At 43.3% G+C, this 21,569-nt stretch overlaps 1 protein-coding gene across 7 annotated transcripts in view; it reads left to right on the forward strand.

The window, feature by feature from the left end:
* Window positions 1–19,908, forward strand: part of clcn3 (chloride channel 3) — a 51,629-nt gene extending 31,721 nt beyond the window's left edge. For 4 of the 7 annotated variants that reach the window (XM_012873103.3, XM_012873119.3, XM_021321970.2 and 1 more), the window contains 11 exons: window positions 1,974–2,161; window positions 3,557–3,679; window positions 4,386–4,592; window positions 4,667–4,747; window positions 4,834–5,086; window positions 5,728–6,020; window positions 6,109–6,295; window positions 7,473–7,871; window positions 8,725–8,941; window positions 11,529–11,604; window positions 19,529–19,908. In XM_012873103.3, the coding sequence (XP_012728557.2) occupies window positions 1,974–2,161; window positions 3,557–3,679; window positions 4,386–4,592; window positions 4,667–4,747; window positions 4,834–5,086; window positions 5,728–6,020; window positions 6,109–6,295; window positions 7,473–7,871; window positions 8,725–8,941; window positions 11,529–11,604; window positions 19,529–19,717 (2,213 nt within the window). In that variant the 3' untranslated portion in view covers window positions 19,718–19,908. Of the gene's footprint in view, window positions 1–1,973; window positions 2,162–3,556; window positions 3,680–4,385; window positions 4,593–4,666; window positions 4,748–4,833; window positions 5,087–5,727; window positions 6,021–6,108; window positions 6,296–7,472; window positions 7,872–8,724; window positions 8,942–11,528; window positions 11,605–15,647; window positions 15,686–19,528 lie in introns of all 7 variants that reach the window. The other 3 variants (XM_012873134.3, XM_012873142.3, XM_012873127.3) reach the window with 2 other exon arrangements.
* Window positions 19,909–21,569: the final 1,661 nt, after the last annotated feature.

Genomic DNA, 21,569 nt, shown 5'->3' on the forward strand with positions numbered 1-21,569 from the left:
TCTGGTTTCTCATGAGCACACTGTTCTGCAGAGCATCACCAGACGCAGCCCGGCCGTCTCAGCTGCAAACACCAAGCACTTAGGTTTTAAAAAATACAACAGAGAAACTTTTGCACCAGTCTGTGCTTAAAAAAAAAAAAAAACAGCAGCAGCCTATTTTATTTATTTTAGCTTGTTTTAGGACGATTCGTTAGTCAAATGTTTTCTGTTGCGCATTCCTTTGAAGAATTAAAAAATATTAACTTTTATTGTTTTCTCTATTAATGTATTGAAACCGTTGCTCTGAAGATTATCCATAGTCACTTTTACATTTTATAACACTTAAATTTATTCCACAACAACAATTTCTAACAACTAGAACTGTTCAACATCGCCACATTTTTTAAATTGTATGATATTAACTACAGACTAAAATAATATGAAGCCATTAATATTAAAAACAAATTACTGTTACATTGAGTTTTATACTCTTTCAGGAGTTTTATGAATTTTGTTTATCAACAAATTTTCAGAGCTACGTTACCAATGCAGCAAAGCTGTTGTGCTATGAATGATATAAACCAGTTCTGGTTGTGCTGATTGTTTATTGCCCAGTGATTTCACACATGTAATCAATCTTTAGTGTTTGATAACCCTCAATAAAAACAAATTAAAACCACAAATTTAGATTCACAGTAAATCATATGAACACATAACCAAAGTCATGCTGGATTTAAACAAATGGTTTATTTCCTGAATACAGACCTTTAGCAAAAGGTAGTTTATAAAAAGTAAACTTCAAGTACACTGCCTCATTGTAAATTAAATAATTATAGAATTTAGTAAACTATATTTCATATACTTAACAAAGGTATAGTGGAGTATACTTGACTTAGACTCCTGTTTATACTTCTCAGTATAAAACTAAGTACATTAATACTAAGACTTAAGCTTACACTTAACTATCCTTAATAAAATTAACATCAAGTATACTACTTTTTGCAAAGCGTAGTAAATAACACATCAGTTTCAAACCATACTGTCAACACTGTTGAACACTGCTAGCATAGTGCTAACTAGGTGCTAACGTACAGCATCTTTACAAAAGCAACATGTTTCCAAGCTGTTTACAATGTTCAAAATCAACTCCCCATGTTGGGCAATGTGTCGAAATGTAAGTGAGAAGTTATCTGATGGATTTAGTTAGATTTCTAGTGGCTTTTATTGTCGGATAGGTAATTTCCGGCATCAGGTGAACCATCTCTGGTTTCCATCGGTCCGCCTGAATAAATGTAATTTAACAAATGGTAAAGCTCCCTAGTGGAGTGAAAGGAGAGAAACCAACGCGCTGCTCTGAGGATTACTGAGGATCCCCTGCTATTCATGCTACTGGTTGCAGGTTCAGACCAAATGGTCTGGGGAAAAAAGGAAAAAGGCAAGGCTATACCTGGGCCCCCTCTGTCATTCGTTCTCTCTGTCATAGGAGATTACTTCACTGTTTCAGAACTACTGCTCTAAACACATTTTGTCACAACAGGTTAATATGGTCCCTTGGGGAAAAATCTATGCAAATACGTGGTTTAAAAATGTTTTACAAAAAATCTGAAAAGTGTGGCATGCATTTGTATTATTCAGCCTCTCCAATTCGATACTTTTAATGTGAGCCTCCAGATGAGGCGGGAACAGCTCCTATGGAAATCGCTAACCCATTTTGGAAAATCACTGATAATGTAATGTCATGTTAATCCCAAGAACTGTCTGCTGTAAACGTCAGGAGGATTTTGAAGGCACCAATTAGACAAAGTGTCTCTTATGTCGCGCCTAAAATCCATAATTTCCAGGTTTTAATTGTCTGTAGCCTGAGTCTGGATTAAAAACAGGCGAGCCAACTTTCACCACACCCCTGTCTTGTTTCCCTCTTCCCCCGCTTTGTCTCCTCCACGCCTCCATCTTCTCTCCCCTCTTCTTCCTTCCTGTTTCTTTCCCTCTGCCAGGTGCTTTGGCTGGCCTGATTGACATTGCTGCTGATTGGATGAATGACCTGAAGGAGGGGGTTTGTCTGAGCGCCATGTGGTTCAACCACGAGCAGTGCTGCTGGACATCCAATGAGACCACCTTCGCTGAGAGGGACAAGTGTCCTCAGTGGAAGAGCTGGGCCGAGCTAATATTGGGGCAGGCCGAGGTAGACTAACGCAGTCAGCTGGAGGGAGATCAGTCTTGTCTTATCACTAATATGTATAATCAGTGCACTTTAAGGGCCATATATCACAAGTTTAACCACCTAGAGCAGGGGTGTCAAACATACGGCCCACGGGCCGGTTCTGGCCCACAGAACAATTTAGTCCGGCCTGGTGGCTAAATGCATTATCATTATTCAACAATTTTTATTTTTTTCCAGTGTCCTGTCTGGCAATGTGGCAATAAGAATTGTTGTCTTAATGCCAAAAAGAGCTCATCAGATTTGACTTTCACAAGTGAAGCAGTACTGCTTTTGCCATAGTGCTCCGCTTGATTTATGAATGTGAATAGTTTTATTATGATTCATGCAGGGAGTATTTCAAATTATGTGGACATGACAATGGGAAAGTAGGAGAGGAAAGGAAGAACAAGAAGAAAAGAAAATGTGAAAGAAAGAGGAGATGAAAGGAAGAGAATGATAAAACAATTATTGAAAAAAAAACATGTACTTCATTTAATTGAAAATCTGCAGTTCCTATATTGTCCATGAGGGGCGCTGTGTTTTAATCAGCAGATGGTAGCACTGAGCTTCAGATGTGGAATATTAATTTTAAATCATTTCTTAATTTTTATCTGTTTGATGTATTTTTTCATGCAGGACAGTTTTTTTTTTTTTTTTTTTTTTTCAAAAAATGTGAATAAATGTTCACAATAAGAACAATCACTGTGTTCAGTTCTTATGCATAATGCACTTAAGCAAATGTTTAACTGAGTAAAAGTATTGTTGAAATTGCACATACTTTTCTTAAAAACGCTGAGGTTATTCATAATATATTGTGTAAAAGTGAAATTCATTTAATATAAAAATAAACAAGTCCACTTTTATTAGTTACTTTTATTCTTGCAATGAGTTAACTCGTGTGGCCCTCTTGAGATCAGGTTAAGCTGTATGCGGCCCCTCAACCAAAATGAGTTTGACACCCCTGCTCTAGATCATAGTTATTGTGAAAGAAATCAGTGAATGGAAGCAGCTGAAAGTCTCACTTTTCTAAACAAAAGCATTCTGTGCTTTGCTCATCAGAGCTTAACTGCAAAATCATAACATAAACTATAATCAAAACCTCATGAGGACTCTGTCCTCCTTAAATTACTTGTTTAAAAAGGAAACTACGGAAATGCCAATTGTAATGCATTTGTTTTCTCATTGTGTATTTTTAGGTTTTCCGGCAGTAAAATACGTAGATATTTTAACCATAAGAGAAGTTTTCCACATTGCCACCAGCTAACAGTGGGTTCATGAGTTGAACTCAGCACTGGGGGTCTTTTTATATATAATTGTTCAGGCAGGCTCTCTCACAGCGGGTCAGCGAGTTCTCAGATTATGACCGTCTTCCCGCAGGGCCCTGGCTCCTACATCATGAACTACTTCATGTACATCTACTGGGCGCTGTCCTTCGCCTTCCTGGCCGTCTGTCTGGTCAAGGTCTTCGCTCCGTACGCCTGCGGCTCAGGAATCCCAGAGGTGAGGAGAAGGTTGCCGGTTGTAAACCTCTTTTCAAGCTTTTCCTTGGGTCATTTGGGGTTGCTTCTCAATAACTGAGCAGCAGTTTTAATAGAAAGGAAAGACACGCTAAGGTTCTTTGGGTTTTAATGTGTTTATTATTATCATTGTTTAAGCAATATTGTGGTTTGATTAATTTCCATTAAAGCAATAAATAGCATTAAGCAGTAAATTGTGGAATAGGCAATGGTATTCAACATTTAAACTGACATGTTTTTTTTTTTTTTTTTTGGTATTCATTATCTTTTATAACAGATGTTTAAAGAACGGTTTTTATACAATTGTATTTATTTATTATTATTATCATTATCATTATTATTATTATTATTATTATTATTATTATTATTATTATTATTATTATTTTCTCTCCTTTTTTTTCTTTTCTTCAAATTTTTATTGTGAATAACATGTAACATGCTTCTTTATGTATCTATTTATTGTCTTATGGAATTTTTATAGTAGTGTTTTATGTGTGAATGAAGTGTGACGCATAATTTGGACTATGTAGCAGCCAGAGTCTGTAACCCAAATCAAATTTCCTTTTGGACAATAAAAGTTAATCTAATCATCTAATCTATCCAATTAGCAGAAACATTTAAAAGCAAAGCGTTAAACGTGATCTAGATCGTTTTACCCTCCTGCGCTGCTCCTCTCTCTCTCCCCGCAGATCAAGACAATCCTGAGTGGGTTCATCATCCGGGGCTACCTGGGTAAGTGGACCCTGATGATCAAGACCATCACTCTGGTGCTGGCGGTGGCGTCTGGGCTCAGCCTGGGGAAGGAGGGCCCCCTGGTCCACGTGGCCTGCTGCTGCGGCAACATCTTCTCCTACCTCTTCCCAAAGTACAGCAAGAACGAGGCCAAGAAACGAGAGGTGAGGGAGCGGATGGTGGATGCTTGCGACCGCGGGTCAGAACGCCCGCTGACCCGTTTGTTTCACCCGCTCAGGTTCTGTCGGCTGCGTCGGCTGCTGGGGTCTCTGTAGCTTTCGGAGCACCGATTGGAGGAGTTCTCTTCAGCTTGGAGGAGGTAGCCCAGCTCAGAAACAAAGTGCCGTCATTTTAACGCTTGTGTAGCAGATCCTAAGTCTATTGAACGACGCCGTCTCCCTGCAGGTGAGCTACTACTTCCCTCTGAAGACCCTGTGGCGCTCCTTCTTCGCCGCCCTGGTGGCGGCCTTCGTGCTGCGCTCCATCAACCCCTTCGGCAACAGCCGCCTGGTGCTGTTCTACGTGGAGTACCACACGCCCTGGTACCTGTTTGAGCTCATCCCCTTCATCCTCCTGGGGGTGTTCGGGGGTCTCTGGGGCGCCTTCTTTATCCGAGCGAACATCGCCTGGTGCCGGAGGCGCAAGTCCACACGCTTCGGCAAGTACTCCCTGACTGTGGATTTGATCTGCGTCGCGACACCCAGATTGATGGGTCACGTTAAACTGGGTTTCTGTAAGCCCGCTAGGTTCAGGTGTGATCATGTTAACAGCTCTTTCTACTTTATGTGATCGCACACTGCTGCGTCTTTCTCTAGGGAGAAAGGGGTGTGAAGGAAGCCATCTACGTTAAGAGAGAAAGACCAACCTTAAACAGAGGAGGAGGCCTTAGGTTCCAACTCTCAAAAACTTACAATACAGCTATAGGATTAATTCTGGCCAATCATCACCTCAGTTCTCACCCTCATTCGGGTGATCAAAACATTGTTCCTTTAAGCCAGGCCAATAACAACCCTAACGACTCTTCGTTACAGAGGAGTGGACCAGTTTCGGTTCAATCTGCTGGCTTAATGGCTTTAACGACCGCCCATTACTAAGGGGTGGACCTGTTTCTGATTGAATTTGCATGTTATCTAAGCCATTACAAGGCCTTTGTTAGGGCAGTAGTATAAAGCTTGGTACTCCACATTACTCCAGACTTTTTGAATTGAGAGAGTTTCCTGGAGAGGAAGCGAAACGTCTCCTACTACGGAAAACAAGTCCAGTTGCTTTGTTTTTTACTTTTTTTTTGGAATACTCTAGGGAAGTACCCGGTGTTGGAGGTGATCCTGGTGGCAGCCATAACGGCCGTCGTCGCTTTCCCAAACCCCTACACCCGTCAGAACACCAGCGAGCTGATCAAGGAGCTCTTCACCGACTGCGGCCCGCTGGAGTCCTCCCAGCTCTGCCAGTACCGCAGCCAGATGAACGGCAGCACCGCCTACACGGACAACCCCAACCAGCCGGCGGAGCCGGGCGTCTACTCGGCCATGTGGCAGCTCTGCCTGGCGCTCATCTTTAAAATTATCATGACCATATTCACCTTCGGACTCAAGGTGATCCATCAGAATGCCTTCTGGCGTGTTTTTTTTCCCTGCTAGTCTTCAGCGCCACCTAAGCCCCTCGCTGTGTGTCGTCCTGTAGGTACCGTCGGGCCTGTTCATCCCCAGCATGGCCATCGGAGCGATCGCAGGGCGGATTGTGGGCATCGCCATGGAGCAGCTGGCCTATTACCACCACGACTGGTTCCTCTTCAAAGAGTGGTGCGAGGTCGGGGCCGACTGCATTACCCCAGGCCTCTACGCCATGGTGGGGGCCGCAGCCTGTTTGGGTGGGTCCCCCGTCATACATCTAACTGCTCAGAACTGCTCTCAGATTTTTATTTAAGTCATTATGGCTACGGAAATACTCCTAAAAGTTTTACGTATCAAAAATGTTATGTTATCTAACTCTGCCTGTTGCTGCTATAATTAATCAGGCTACATTATCAATAGTTTACATTGTGTTGCAAAAGTGTATTGAACTCTTGAACTTCATTTGTTGCCACATTATAAACACAAACGTCAAAGTATTTTAATAGTAATGTCATAAACGTAGACAAAGCGGTGCATAACGATAAAGTTGAAGAAAAATGACCTGTAGCTTGATCTAAGCCTTCTCATCGTAGGTTTCGCTGCGTTCCATTTCTAGTTGGGAAGTGGGAACTAGGATCTGGGAACGCTGCTAACGTCCCAGTTAACAGCGTCCCAGTTAACAGCGTCCCAATTAATAGCGTCCCAGTTAACAGCGTCCCAGTTAACAGCGTCCCAGTTAACAGCGTCCCAGTTAACAGCGTCCCAGTTAGAAGTGTCCCAGCTAACACAGCCGGAGAAGTCGGATTCCAACATGGCGACGGCCAGAAAAGCTGTTTTTTTGTTTGTAGTACATCTTACGAGCGTCGTCTGAAACTGTATTTACCATATGCAAACACCGCTTTAAATTTGCTAGGTTCAGAGCTGCAGCCGCTACATGTAACATTGATTTTAGACGCACTCAACATGTTTTCATCACAGCTTAGTGTTATTGATGCGAGGAGCTGCCATGTTGGAGCCAACGATTGGCCTTAAAAGGTTTCTGTAACATTCTGAGGGTAAAGTCTGACTTAGGGGCCGTTAGGGTTGATTCCTCTGATCAGAAGTCAGGATTTCTGAGTTCTGACGGCAGCCGGAGCGCAGCTTCAGCTTTAGTGTCATTCTGCTGGAAGGTGAACCTCCACCCCATTCTCTCATCTTCTGCAGCCTCCAATCAGTTTTTTTCTTTTTAAAGGGTTTCCTTGTATTTCGCTCCATCCGTCTTCAAATCAGCTTGGAGCCGCGTCCAGTCTAATGTAACAACATGTGGCAGAGTTCAGGGGGCATCAATACAGGGCACCTTTATATCACCCTTCCTCCTCTCCTTATATTTAAAGCTTTTCTTCCATCGGTTTTAGCCGAAGCCGTGTGCTGACGCGTGTCTCCGGTGTCCCGCAGGCGGCGTGACGCGTATGACCGTCTCCCTCGTGGTCATCGTGTTCGAGCTGACCGGCGGGCTGGAGTACATCGTCCCCCTCATGGCCGCCGTCATGACCAGCAAATGGGTGGGCGACGCGTTCGGCCGCGAGGGCATCTACGAGGCCCACATCCGCCTGAACGGCTACCCCTTCCTGGACGCCAAAGAGGAGTTCACGCACACCACGCTGGCCAGGGACGTGATGCGGCCGCGGAACAGCGACCCGCCGCTGGCCGTGCTGACGCAGGACGACCTGACGGTGGAGGAGCTGCAGGCCGTCATCAACGAGACCAGCTATAATGGCTTCCCCGTGATCGTGTCCAAGGAGTCGCAGAGGCTGGTGGGCTTCGCTCTGCGCAGGGACATCACCATCGCTATAGGTAAAACTGAAGTAGGAGGCTAATCCAAACCGGGGCGGGAGATTCTAGGTTATCTAAATGGGTTTTTTCTAGTGCTGTCAGTTAAACGCGTTATTAACGGCGTTAACGCAAACCCATTTTAAACAAACTAAGGCTGAATCACGTTGCCAAACGAAGGACCTGGAGTTACTAAACAGTTGTTAAACAGTCTTTTTCAAGGGTACTAAGCTCCTGTCCAGGTACAAGCAAAGTGTAAGACTGGAATGACCTGGAGATTTAAAACCTTTTTCCAGGCTTAAACTCTATGAATATGGATAGAAACAGCAAGCAAAAATATTTAAAGAAATGATTGTTGTTGGTGTGAAAGCTCAGAATTAGATGTGTGTGAGAGAGAAAGTGAAGAAATGAACAAAACATATGACTTTATTGAAATGTACAATTTTTATTAATTTATATGTTTATGCATACCATGTCTAGCTTTGTTTAAGAGGCAAAAAAATATACATCGGCATGAAAATAGGTATTTGTTTACACATTTGTTTACACATGGTGTAAACATCAGGGCGTCATGATTAGTCATTTAGCCATTATAGTCCAGAGTTTAACATTTGGCACCAGGATGTTTTCATTCCAATTCTGAAAAGTGCTTGAAAAATAACAAAATAAAAATATTTTTTGTACAAGCATGTATTTTATTAGTGTCATTTATTGCAAAATTGCACAATAAAATGCCCAAACAGGCTATTACACTTTCAGAAATAAAAGGATAAAATATGCGATTAATTGCGACTAATCTCGAGTTAACTATTGACATTATGCAATTAAAATTTTTAATCGTTTGACAGCACTAATTTTTTCCCTTTCATTCCAACAGAAAACGCTCGCCGCAAGCAGGAGGGCATCATGTTGAACTCCAGGGTGTACTTCACCCAGCACGCGCCCACGCTGCCGGCCGACAGCCCCCGGCCCCTCAAGCTGCGCTCCATCCTGGACATGAGCCCCTTCACCGTCACAGACCACACCCCCATGGAGATCGTGGTGGACATTTTCAGGAAGCTGGGCCTGCGCCAGTGTCTGGTCACTCACAACGGGTAAGTAGGACGCAGCCGGCCGTTTGTCTGCAGGGAAGAGCAGCGGAGGAGGGGGTGCCCTCCACCTCCTCCCACCTCCTGACCTCTGGAATGATTGCTTAACCAGTCGGGGGGTTTGTCCCGTGAAGCACATGCACACGCTGCCTGGTGTTGCATGGCCTCTCAGACGCTGCATGACCCGGCCTAACCGCTGCGCTCCCTTTAACCCGTCACTGAGCGTCTCCTCCAGCTGCTGACTACATCCACACTCACACAGCAAGGCGGCCTTTTCAGACATTACAGTGAAACTAGTCGCTCCTGTGACGCAGCAGATTCTCTGGTGAGCGGCCCGTCCACGCCCAGCGTTGTATTTCTTACTGCGCACTCTTTAAGGAGGTTGGTTTTGGCGGAGCGCCATCTGCTGGCGGGAAGAAGAAGCTCCCCCCCAACGTGTTGAGCTTGATTTATGAGAACGGCGCTCAGTTTGCTGTGATAACTACGTGAGAGGAACAGAGCAGCGGTGTTCATTTCTCTTCTTTATTTTTTTTAATCAGTTTTCAGTCTTAAGTTGATGCTTTTCTGTATTTTTTATTGTCAATAAGGCTTAGAAATAGACCAAAACCAGCAGCATGTTCATACTTGGTGTCTTTCGGTTCTTACAGTGAGAAAGTATTCATACCCCTTTGTCAAGTTATAAACTCAGAGTTCATTCTACTTGGGCTTAATGTGATAGACCAACACAAAGCAGCGAATTATTGTGTAGGAAATAATGCAAAGCATCTTTGTTCAGCCCCGTTACATTATGGCCCTAAATTATACTTGCCTTCAGAAGTTATATTATTCATTACCAGCGTCCAGCTGTGTGTAATTTCATGTGAGGATAAATCCGGCTGTTCTGTGAAGGCCTCAGAGATGATTAAACAGCATCATGGAGACCAAGGAACCCAGCAGACGGCTCAGGGAGAACGCTGTGGAGACGGTTAAAGCCGGGTCAGGTTATAAAACAATTTTTCAAACTCTGTTCAAGCCCTCATCTGAAAATGGTCCTGCAAACCTACCAAGACATGGCCGTCCAGCTGAACTCACAATCAGAGAAACAGAGAAGATGTCCAGGGTAACTCTGGAGGAGGGGCAGAGATTCAAAGCCCATGTGGGGGAATCCGTTTACATACTTTAGTTTAGTACAAATCTAATATCTTGCCGTTGTCAAATACAACTACGAGCCCCCCTTTTCAGATTGGAATGTATATATTATGCTTCAGCTTCATAATTATGCACTACTTTGTGCTGGTCTATCGCATTAAAGCTCAATAAAGGAGCAAATTATTGTATAGGAAATGATGCCTTAATTTCGGCATCAAAGTTGCCAGTTGTAACATGTGCAAATGTAAAGAATCTGAACACTTTTTAAAGACATGTTTACTTTATCTTCTTTAGAAATAACACTTTCTGGGTTTAAATAGTAAATCAGAGCATCTTTTTCTGTTATAGAAATATGGAGCCAGTAATTTGTTCTTTAAAATGTTTTCAGTGTTATTTTTTGATAAGTGGTGACGGCTTTTATACTAGGCTCATTATTTAAGGCAATTAAAATGAGTAAAATTAGACTGCAATTAGAACTTAATTACGTTTTAATTACCTAGATGTTTGTTCTTGTAGATAAAGTCAAAGAGACAGCAGTTCTTATTGTAGGGCTGGGCGATATGGGTTAAAAAAAACAATGTCACAATTTTTTTTATTTTTTTTTACCAAATCGGATTAATTGATTTTCTTCCCTTTTGTTTAATTAAAGAAAATAGCTGAAATTATTTTTAAAAACTTACTCTTATTTGAATAATCTTATCTGAGAGGTGACCTGAATTCAAAATGCAGCTTATTACGAGCTTTAAAACATGTTTATAAAACAAGATGGCAGGCCCCGCCATAGTAAATAATGAAAATATAACCTTTTGCTGCTAGTTGGATTACACATCTAAAAACAGACAAATTAAGTAAGTGAATAAATAAAAGTCTCTCAGCTTAGGATAAAAAGGTTTCCTCTTCAGAGTATTTTGACAATATATGTTCCTATATATTGACATATTGAACATATATTTAACATTGAATGCTATTACCAAAACAATTTTCCCTTTTGGGATCGATATGGTGCAAAAGCTCAGGAGAGTGAATTGGCCCCCAAAAAATCTCGATTTTCCAAAATTAAATCTTCAGGAATTGCAAATCTGAATGAATTGATAAAATCGATTCATCGCCTAGTAGTCCTACCTGATTGGTTTCTCCCACTCTGCTGATTTTGGTCTAATGGGTTTTATTGACAATCAGAAAATACAGAATATCACCACTTCATCATCATTTGTTAATACTTCACAATCACAAATGAGCTTAATTTAAATCCACGTTTTGCTTACTTGTGTAGCGTTTGTTTTAATTCAGTTGTGTAATTTTCAGTTTTCCATTTATTTTAATTGTAAGGTTGTTAATTTTTTACGTTCCCATTTATTCTGTATGATTTGTGCTGCTGCTGTTTGTTCTCTCTGTCTCTGCTGTGTGTTTATTTGTTGTTGTTGTTGTTGTGGGCAGTGTACCGAGTAACAGGTGTGTGTTTCAGGAATATGTTGGGCATCATCACAAAGAAGAATATATTAGAGCATCTGGAGGAGCTCAAGCAGCACACGGAGCCCCTGGTGACTAGCCCCGCCCCTTTACTCATGTGACCTCTCCTCCCCCCCCCCACACACTGTCACACCTGTCTCCTAGGCCACGACTCTTTAGAAGGGATGCATGAATAGTGCTGTGGAAAGCTGTTGACAGTTCCCGACTTGACATTAAGACTCCTCTCTCTTTCCTCTTAACTTCACACACTCTGTTGTTGGTGGGTTGGCTTGTTGTGGATTTTTCAACTCATAAAAACAAACACCTTCAAATAGACGGCCTGTGACTTCCTCCTTCATTGCTTGTAGCCATTGTAGCAGTTGTGGCGCCATCACGCGTAATCTTTGTGGAGTTTTGCGGGTCCCGTAACGGCGGACCTGAGTGGGAACTGTCACCTTCATCACGTGAGGAGCCCCTTTCAGACATGCCCGTAGAAATGTCCTGTAAATGTGCTTGCACTTTGTTCAAAAACCGCATTACTTAGGTTATTAAAGCTGGATTCTAACAATGTGGAGGTTTAAAACGGTACATATTGTGTAGAGTTCACACCGAATTAATTTAGATTTGGCAAAAGCTTGTTTAGATGTCGATAAGTCTGGTCCTGTAGCACATTAAAGGAGCAATAAGTACAATATTTACTGTAAAATCAACTTAAATTATTCTCATTTCTCACCTGGGATGGTAGTAACATTCCCTATAAATAATCGGTCCTCTCCATCAACAATGTCTTGGTCACGTTTTTCCTCCTTTCAAACCTAGAGGTACGGTCCAGAACAGCTTCGGTTCAGAGTGTAGCCTGTTTTTACTTCCTGGTTCCTGAGCCAATCAAATGAAAGTTCCCAGAGTTCCCAAAACATTTGGTGTTTTATCTTGGCAAAGAGCAGCAGCCTGCAAACATGAAACAGAATACATCATCATATATGTATCCTGTGTGAGTAAAATTAGAATGTGTGTTGTTCCTATTTCTAACCACTAGGTGTCATTATTACTTATTGTTCCTTTAAAATCAACAAGAAAAAAAAAATAAAAGCAACGTAACGCAGCAGCTTTAAGGTGCGTCAAAGTAGCATACTGTATTTTATTGTTTGCAATAAAGAGAGCCTTATGGTTAGCCTGAAAAAAAAAAGCCGGCGTCCGAGAATCGTGAAACCGGGAGCATCCCAAGCTGTGTAGGGGGAAACCGTGGAGCCAAGCCCCGGGTATCGCTAGGCGGTTAGAAGGAGGATGTTCAGTATCTCTTCAATTCCATCACCTTTTCCCTCGTAGAGGACACAGAGCCTAAAGATTCACGAGAAGGTAGCTTTGTCTCAGTAACAGAAGTTGTGGTGGTTAGAAAGCTCCCCGGCGACAGGTGGAGACGAGGTTCGCCCTGATATCCAGGCGGCTTAGGGAGGAGTGGAGCTGCATAGTGGACTGGGAAAACACCGGCTGAGGGACGTCCTCAATAGAATCCTCTCCTCTTTGTTACCACGTCTAAATATGAAACAGTTTTCTAAAGCGCTAGGCTAGTGTGGATAACTAGGCTAGCGGGTTTTTCCGCTAACACGTGAAACAGTGAGTTGTTGTAGCCAATATAGTCTCTCTGTTTCACTTTGAAAGCAATGGTAAAAGGGCAAAAACATTTAGATTGTCTGTAGAATAAACCACAATAAACAGCTTTAAATAAGCATGTACAGTTTATAATATAGTTTAGCAGACTGTTTTTTCTTGATAGTCCTTGTAATAGCCAGCTTTTATCAAGAGACACGAGTACAGGTCGTTAAAATCAGGAGCGATGCGGTTGGACTGGGATATTCCTAGTGTTTACGTACGTTTAACTTGTCAGGTTAATTATGCCTTAGGGCTAAACGTTGGTGTGAGTCTTTGTTTTTGATTGACTCTGTCTATTCAGACCTCTCACTAACTATGTTTACATGCACAAAAGTGATCGCAATAAATGGACGATTAGAATAAAAAAGCTAGTCGGAATATGATGTTCGGATTAAGCTCAGTGGGAATAGAATTGTAATCCGAATGAGAGGGGAGGTTTATGCCGATTGATAATCTGATCAATGTTCATATAAACGCTTGTCAGGCGTGAAAATTATTTAGAATGAGGCAAACTGACCTGAGAGCGACAGATGTAAACGTGACGCATTTTCGCGTTGGTGAGTGGCAGAAAAATGTCATTAAGCAAAACATTCGGGGCTTCCGATAAACCTTTCTGTTCAAAAAACTAAAAGAGCTCAAAATTGTTGCTTACTCAGCAACGTTTCAACCGTCATTAGAGTATCGTGCAAATCCAGTTTCAGCGCCCACAAGACTAACTCGTATAATGCTGTGTTGTTTACTATTTTTGTTGTTTAGCAAAGATGGATGTACTTCTGTGCTTCTTTTAGGGGAATTTGATAACTGCGGATGTCAGAGTGGTTATAATCTGAATAAAACCAGGTGCATATACAAGCACATTATGATCGGATTAACTATGGGACCCATATTAACGGTACTATCCGATTTTTTAATCCGAATGCATTTTAACCCGATCGTGAAATGTTGTGCATGTAAACATAGTCACTGTTTGTTGTTGCAAATCCAGAAGTAGCCGCACAGCCAGCTGGGGCGACGTTGATAAACTCACGCATCATTCAGTGAGATGCAGAAAACGTGTAGCTTAAGCTTGAGGTGAGAGTTAAAGTCAGATTTTATATTTGCAGATTAGTCCATTAGGATTTCTTTTTTGAGGTCTAAATATATAACTCTAATAATTAAAATAAACAGCAAAGCGAGAAGCGAGAGTAAAGCCTGGCACTTCCCAAATTTCATGAAAACCAAGGCGTTGCCTCGTCAGATGACGCAGCACAAAAGGAAAAAAAAAAAAAGATTTCTTTATTCTTTTGGTGTAAAGTGATTCCACCTTATTTTGTGACACATTATTAAAAGAAGTAATAGTTTAGTTGGACTGTAATGCAGCCGTGATTTTCAGTGCCTCCGGGTACAATAAAACCCACATAGCAGTGACTTTGAAATTTTCCTATTTAAATAATATGTTGAACGAAAGCTGCAGAATGATCTGAACTACTTTCCTCTGAATGAGCTCTTATCTGGATCATAGAGGGGATATAATGTGTGTTTTATTTGTGCTACAGCCTCTAACCAGTAAATGTGACCAAACTATTTATCTAATTTCTCTATGCTGTAGGTTTTGATGTGCAAGTAAACTTTAAGTACCTAAGAATATATAGTAACAACAAAACAATGATATTTTCCCCCCTCTATACTAATTTCCTCCCCTGCTTTAAAGATCTTAACGTGTTTATACACCCTTACTATTGAACCTTCACAGGATACAGCAGCGCGGAGTTAAGCTGAGATGAAGGCGTGACCGCGGAGGCTTTCATGTCTGAAAGGGGCTCAGTGGAGTCCCGTAGTGCAGCTCATCCCGTTTAACTGCATCCGTGTCATCTGTAGCTCTGCTTCGTGCCACTTACTTCATGCTAGCGCCTCAGCACCACGTTTCATCGCTCCACATTTGCACAAATATTCGCTCACGGAGCCCAAAATTATTCCCATTCTGGAGAGAAATTTTTGGTTTGGTTTGACAAACTGGTTTTGGAAACGAGCGAAACAAAACAAAAAACAGTAAAATGTGACGTCAAGGAGTTTGACTTTTCTGAAGATTGCGTTTCACATAAAACTAAAAAATGTGACACAGAGTTAATTGGCTTTGACGTCCGGTCTTATCTTCGTCGTTTGCCGCCGGCAGCCAATTAAACGTTCGCCGTAGATGAAAAAGCTCTCTGTGGGTGTGAATAGTTTTGGGCTGAACAGCAGAAATCATTTTGTGCCTCTCATCAGGAATCCGACCAATCAGAGGTGACCCTCCTCTGCATGTTAGCAGTCATGATCCCTGTCGTGTGTCTCTTCCCTCTCCATCTTCTCACCACAGCAGTAGTCCCTCCTGTCATTTTTCCAGCTCACTCACCCACAGATTTCTCTCTCCATTAACGGCTGCTTTTTTTTTCCCTTCTTGTTTTGTTTGTTTCTTTTATTATTTGTGGCGTTGACTGCTCCGTTTTCCCCCCCACCGGCCCCCCAGAGCGACGGCATCTGATCTGTGGCCTAAACGACGACTTGGCGAGTAGTTAGCCGCCCTGGGAGAAGGGACCACCGTTATTTTTACCTGCTTAATGTAGAGGGTGGTTTATGATTTCAGAGGGAGGGAGGGGGAGGGGGGATCAACCTGTAGAGATGTGATTCACACCCACATTCCCTTCAGCTTGTTGTCGTAGTGCGTGTGGTGTGGATGTGCTGAGTGCTGCCAGTAGCTGTAGCCGAGCTAGTCGGTGTGTTGTGACGGCATGGGATGAAAGCCGCTCCCGTGCTTTAACCTGCCGATGTTTCCATCAGCCAGCAGAGTCCTGCCGTCCTCCAGCAGCTTTATGTCTCGTCAGCCCAAAAACTGAAAGCCAGGTGCTCAATCTGTTACGTTCTGATTGCTTTGTGCTCTTAATGTGAGAGATGCACCCATCAGAGGTTTGTGGCCGTGTTCTGGTTTTTGTAAAGGGCTAACCTGCCAATTCCTGTTTTAGCTGATTTTTTTTTTTTTAATCTTCCCTTTTAACAAAAATAATGGAGGAAGATATAACAGCAGCATTTAGTTTTTTCTAGCCTTCCTCCTCAAACGCTGAGGCCACTCACTGTTTTAAAACAGTAAAATGCTGATAAAATAGTTCCAGTTGATGTCTGAGCATCTTATATGTGCAATTAATGTTACAAATAACCACAGTTTGTGCGCTTTCTCAAGAGACTAGATTATTTCCTTAACACTGGGATTTGCAACAGACTAACATTTTACAAATACAGCATGCGGCATGCAGGGACAGAGTTTATAGGCTTAGCGGCATAAAACAAAGCCCCTCAGCATCCCTGTCTGCTGAAAAGCCTGCTCTCTTTCTCAGACATGTTTGGACATGTCATAAAAAAACAGCTAAACACCTATCTGACGGTAGAAATGGGTAATCCTGAGTCTTCAGTACCAGCATCCACACTGAAGATTGTTGCCGGTGTGTCCTTGTAGCTCCCTGTGTGACAGCTGTTCAGGAAAAATAAAGGGACATTTGAGTTTCTCTGTGCCTCTGGCTAAAATAAAGGGTTGCACGCTGTTCTCACATGAATAAGAAACAAGCTGGCCTCTAGTTAGCACCATGTGGCTGATGAAGACCTCACAGTCTGGCGAGGAGTCAGATGGCTGGGAGCTTTTCTCCTGGTGAAGGCTTTTAGTGTGTCGGTTCTGCTGGGACGCTGGCCGGACGCTGCTGGTCTGACGGGAACACTGAGTTCACCTCCCTTCACCCCACCCGGCCCCACTCGGGAGCGCTGGGGTCCGATCTGTTTTAACCAGCGTCTGTCTGCCTGTAGCTGTAACACCAACCTGAGAGCAGCTCAGCTCCTCTAACTCTGACCTGCCGTCCCATTTTCACCTCTGCTTCCCGTGTAGGATTTGAAACAAGCTGTTCTCTGTAGCGCTTCAGCTCTCTCCTAGCTCCACTTCAGACAATCCTCTTCGCCCGACCTCAAATCAGAGAACGCTGCTTGATGTTTTGTAAAGTTTTAAACGCATGAAAGTTACTAATCAGCTCAGCCCGGGGCTCTCCAGTCAGCAGGAAATCTTTTTACTGCTAATCTAGCGGCGTCACGCGGTAGATGGCTCAGCAGTACGATCAGAGGAGGAGGAAGAGGAGGAGGAGGAGGAGAGTTACGGTGCAGGAGTCTGAATGGCCAATCTTCCAGTTTATCATAGTATAATCATCCGGTTTAAAAATATCTCTGCCAGGCATTTCTGCAGAACAAACTTTCTCTGCAGTGTTTGCACCTTTTAAATGCACGTCCTTGTCTGCATGCAAACGTACAGCATTTTTAGCAATAAAAAGAAAGAAACCCTGCGAAACGTGTGACATCACTGCCTGTTTGTTTTTAAATCTGCATTAAAAACCTTAAAGTGCTGCTTGTACTGAGTTTTCTACACCGACCTGGCGTGGTTGTGGCTTAACCCTCAGTGCTTGGAAAGGTTAATAGGTTAGAAGAAATGTTAAGATGGTTTAAAACAATATTTTTTTCTTTGGCAGAATAAATAATGTGAAATAAAAGTGCAAATAAAATCAGTAAACGGGCGCGCAGACCTAGGAGACGGGAAGTTCTAATATTAAGCCCAGATATTTTTGTAAAGAAAGGTGAAGGCCTAACAGCATAAAACAAGTTAGTCTTTAAAACAGCAAGACAGTAGGTAAAAAAAATAATTTTCCCTGATTAAAGGCTGAGATATTATAGTCAATCCAGTATTCTGTCTGATATTGTGAAGCAATACATTTACAAGAGAAGTTGTCTGATGTGAGGATGAGTTGAGGTTCTCTGCAGCATAAAAACTGGATTAATATTAGAAACAAGAAGCACAAAAGCTAAAGAAGCGGCGTTACGCTGAATTATGCACCGATTGGATGTTGTAGCGTTAGATGGCGCCGTTGCTTCTGCATTATTACAAACTGCTTAAGCTAATAGCTTTCTCTGTTGAGATGAAACGTAACGACACAGAGCAATACTGGTGAAAATGAGTTAAGGTGCAAAGAAAACAGCTCGGTGCACACGCAGCCCTACAAAAGTATTCACACCCCGTTTACTTCTGATTTTCTCCTATGATCCCCTTAACCTTTAATGGATTTTTACGGATTTTATGGAATTGGCCAAAACAAAGTGCTTAATGCTGGAGTGACAGGAAGACTCTGTAGATTTCAGAGGTTTTGTTTTACAAATAAAAAAAACTGCAGCATGCGGTCTGCATCTGTGTTCAGCCGTCTGACTGGGCGCTTTGGATATATCCATATTTTACTGTAAATACAGCTTTAAGTCGTTTGGGTCCTTAAACAGCTTCCCACCTCTGGAAATATTTGGCCATTCTTCTTTGTAAAACATCTGAAGCAGGTTCAGGCTGGTCCTCTGCACGTCCATTTAGCCGTCTCGCCGTGGACTCTGACCATTTCCCCTGTCCACCTGCTGCAGACAAGCATCCTTCCAGCATGATGCTGCCTCCACCATGTTTCACTGAGGGCACGGAGGGACATGGTGGTAACATAAAGGGAAGCTCATTGTTTTAACATCTACAAAATGTGGAAGCATTCAGGGGGTGTGAATACTTCTGTGTGGCTCTGTGTGGTATCTGTTTTCTTTAATTAATCTTTTCCCATGTACTGTAACGATGACTGTGTGACCCCTTGACCAACACAGAACAGTCCTTCATTTAAAGGGCCGGCTCTCATTTATGATCTACTACAGTCGAGAGAAAGTGTTGAAAACCCCCCAAAAAGTTAAAGTTACCTTTAAAACTGGGATGTTTCTGTATGCAGTCTGTTAAATAGTTTACATAAAATCAGGAATATTTTTAGCTTTTAAAAAGGGGGCATACTTGCCAGAGATGAGTTACAGCTGCTCTATGTAAAGCTCCAGAGACCTGGACAGCTAACGAAGTTGAATTAAAGTCCCGTTTTGTGGCCTGACTCCTGAGAGGGCAGCTTCTGCTGGTTTCCTGCTTCCCCGAGGATCTGCCTCCCTGCCTCCCCCTGTCTGCTACTTCCTGGCTCCTCTCTGGGAGATCCAGCCCTGGTTCTTGGACTGACCGGGGCTGTGTCTGAGAGGACGCCTCCTCTGGAGCGGGTGCTGTTTCTCACCCGCTTCCAGCCCTCTTTCCTGCAGTGACTCCCCCCCTCCTTTCTGCCCTGTAGCCCCTCTGGCACTCGAGCTTTTGTTGGCACTGATTTTTAACCCCCCCTGTCCCAATAAACCCGCAGCGAGTCAAATCCTGCTGCTGCTGCGGCGAAGGCCAACAAAAGCCCGACGTTTTCCCCTCTTTGGCTTTCGGACGCGACCCGCCGGTAACTTCTCACGCCTGTTAATGTGTCTGTTCCTCCTCTCTGTCTCCCCCTGCAGGCGACTTCTTGGTATTATCACAAAAAAAGATATCCTTCGTCACATGGCTCAGATGGCAGACCAAGATCCAGAGTCCATCATGTTCAACTGATCCGCTCCTTCCAGGACGGCTGGGGGGGAGGAGGATGTAGCGAGGAAGAGGAGGAGGAGGAGGAAGAGGTGTGCCTCCTGAACGGCTCCAATCTCTGACATCCGGACCCTGTTTTGTTTTTTTTGTTTTTTTCATTTAACTCTCAGCTTTGCGGGCCCTGAGCCTGACTGAATGACTCTCTGCGGCCCCCCGGAGACTCGCGGGCCCCCAGCAGGAGAAGGATGACAATAAAGACATTTGATGTTGTCATTCGGCAGCTGAGGGGACAGGAAAAAAAAAAAAAAAAAAAGGTTACGTGTCGAAGGCATTTTCCTTTCTTCACAAACACACTTTTGCACTCGCAGACACCTGAAAACATGCATGCCGTCTCCGAAAACACGCGCACACGCTCCGACCCGTAACGTCACACCTGTTTGCACTCTGGCCGTGCCTGCCCCCCCCCCCCCCCCCCCCCCCCGTTTCAGCTCACGCAGCGGTGGACAGCGTCGTCAGGCCGGGTTTAAAAGGTCAGGATGAACCGCAGAGGAGGGATGCGATGACGGGGCCTTGATACCTCCCCCCCAACCAAACCCCCGTACGAAACACATTAGATAACCTCTGACATGTCCGTCCTCCAGGAAACAAGAAACCACGTCGTTTACCTGTGTAGTATGAGAGTGAGTCCGTGTGCCTGCAGCGCCTCCACATTCCAGCCAGGTTCCTCGTCTACATGAGTCGCCTTTACTACCTGTGTCCCTGTGTGTGCCTGTGTGTGTGTGTGTGTGTGTGTGTGTGTGTGTGTGTGTGTGTGTGTGTGTGTGTGTGTGTGAGTGAAACAGAGCGAGGTACTGAGAGTCGGTACGTTATTTCAAGAACAAAAAGGTTCCCGTTCAACGCGAACGGGAGGAGAAAAGTGAAACGTTCAGACGCGCTTTCATTTTTGAGCCATTTGTGTGTGTGTGTGTGTGTGTGTGTTTATTATGAAGGCAGGTTGAGTTATAAGATGAAAACAAGATGAAATTCCTGCTGCGTCAATATAGTTAAAGGATTCTTCTCCCTCTCCAACCCTTGATCCGGTTGTAACCAATGACTGCCTGAAGCATCAAAGGTGGCCACATGTCATTGTTGTCACAGTCGACTCTAAAACTGGTCTTAAACCTCAAAAAACAGGCGCTTCTAAGTAAATAAGGTCCTCGAAAACTGAATTTATTTCAGTCAGTCCAAGAACTCCAATGTTGATATGGATGCTTTACACGGTGGGGTCTATTTCAGGCATTTATTTCAGTTAACTTTGATTTTTTTTATGGCCTGCAGCTAATGGAAAAACAGCAAATCTGTTTCTTGAATAACTGGAACACTAAATAATGAACTCTGAGCTACCATCATTAGCAGCGTGTCCGTCACCCGTCCGCTGGACATCGGTCACGTCTGCAGTCTCCCCCGTGTCTCTGTCAGCCGTCTGCAAGCCTAATAAAGTCAACAGGGATCAACGCTGAGAATAAAACCCTCTGTGTGTAAGGAATCTAGTTAAGAATTAGAGTTTCTGCACTACTGAAAGCAAACCTGAAGGCAAGGTTTTGCTATTCTAACGTGTTGAGATGTTTGGCGTCTGCCTCCTGGGGCCATCGCTAATTGCCACGCCAATTAGTCGTTTGTTTGTTTGTGGTTCGTTGGTTAACCCTCGCATCACTCTTCAAAACTAGCAGATCTAATCTATGTAAAAGCTAACAAAGATGTTTGAAGCCTAAAGAAACTGGACTAATGCAAGCAGCTGAGTGTCTATAAAAAAATTAAAAAATAAAACTGGGTCTAAATGCAGAAGTTTTCACTCCTCTAAAGCCGACGGGTGTCTGCTCTCGCTCGCAGCAGGCGCTCCTTGAGCTTCTCGGATCTCTCCCCGCCTGCAAAGTGCCTGATGAAGATAGTCAGGCTTCACTTCCTTTAGTTTCACACATTTCAGCTGGGAATTAT

The sequence above is a fragment of the Fundulus heteroclitus genome, chromosome 14 (assembly GCF_011125445.2).
Source record: "Fundulus heteroclitus isolate FHET01 chromosome 14, MU-UCD_Fhet_4.1, whole genome shotgun sequence".
Lineage (NCBI taxonomy): Eukaryota > Metazoa > Chordata > Actinopteri > Cyprinodontiformes > Fundulidae > Fundulus > Fundulus heteroclitus.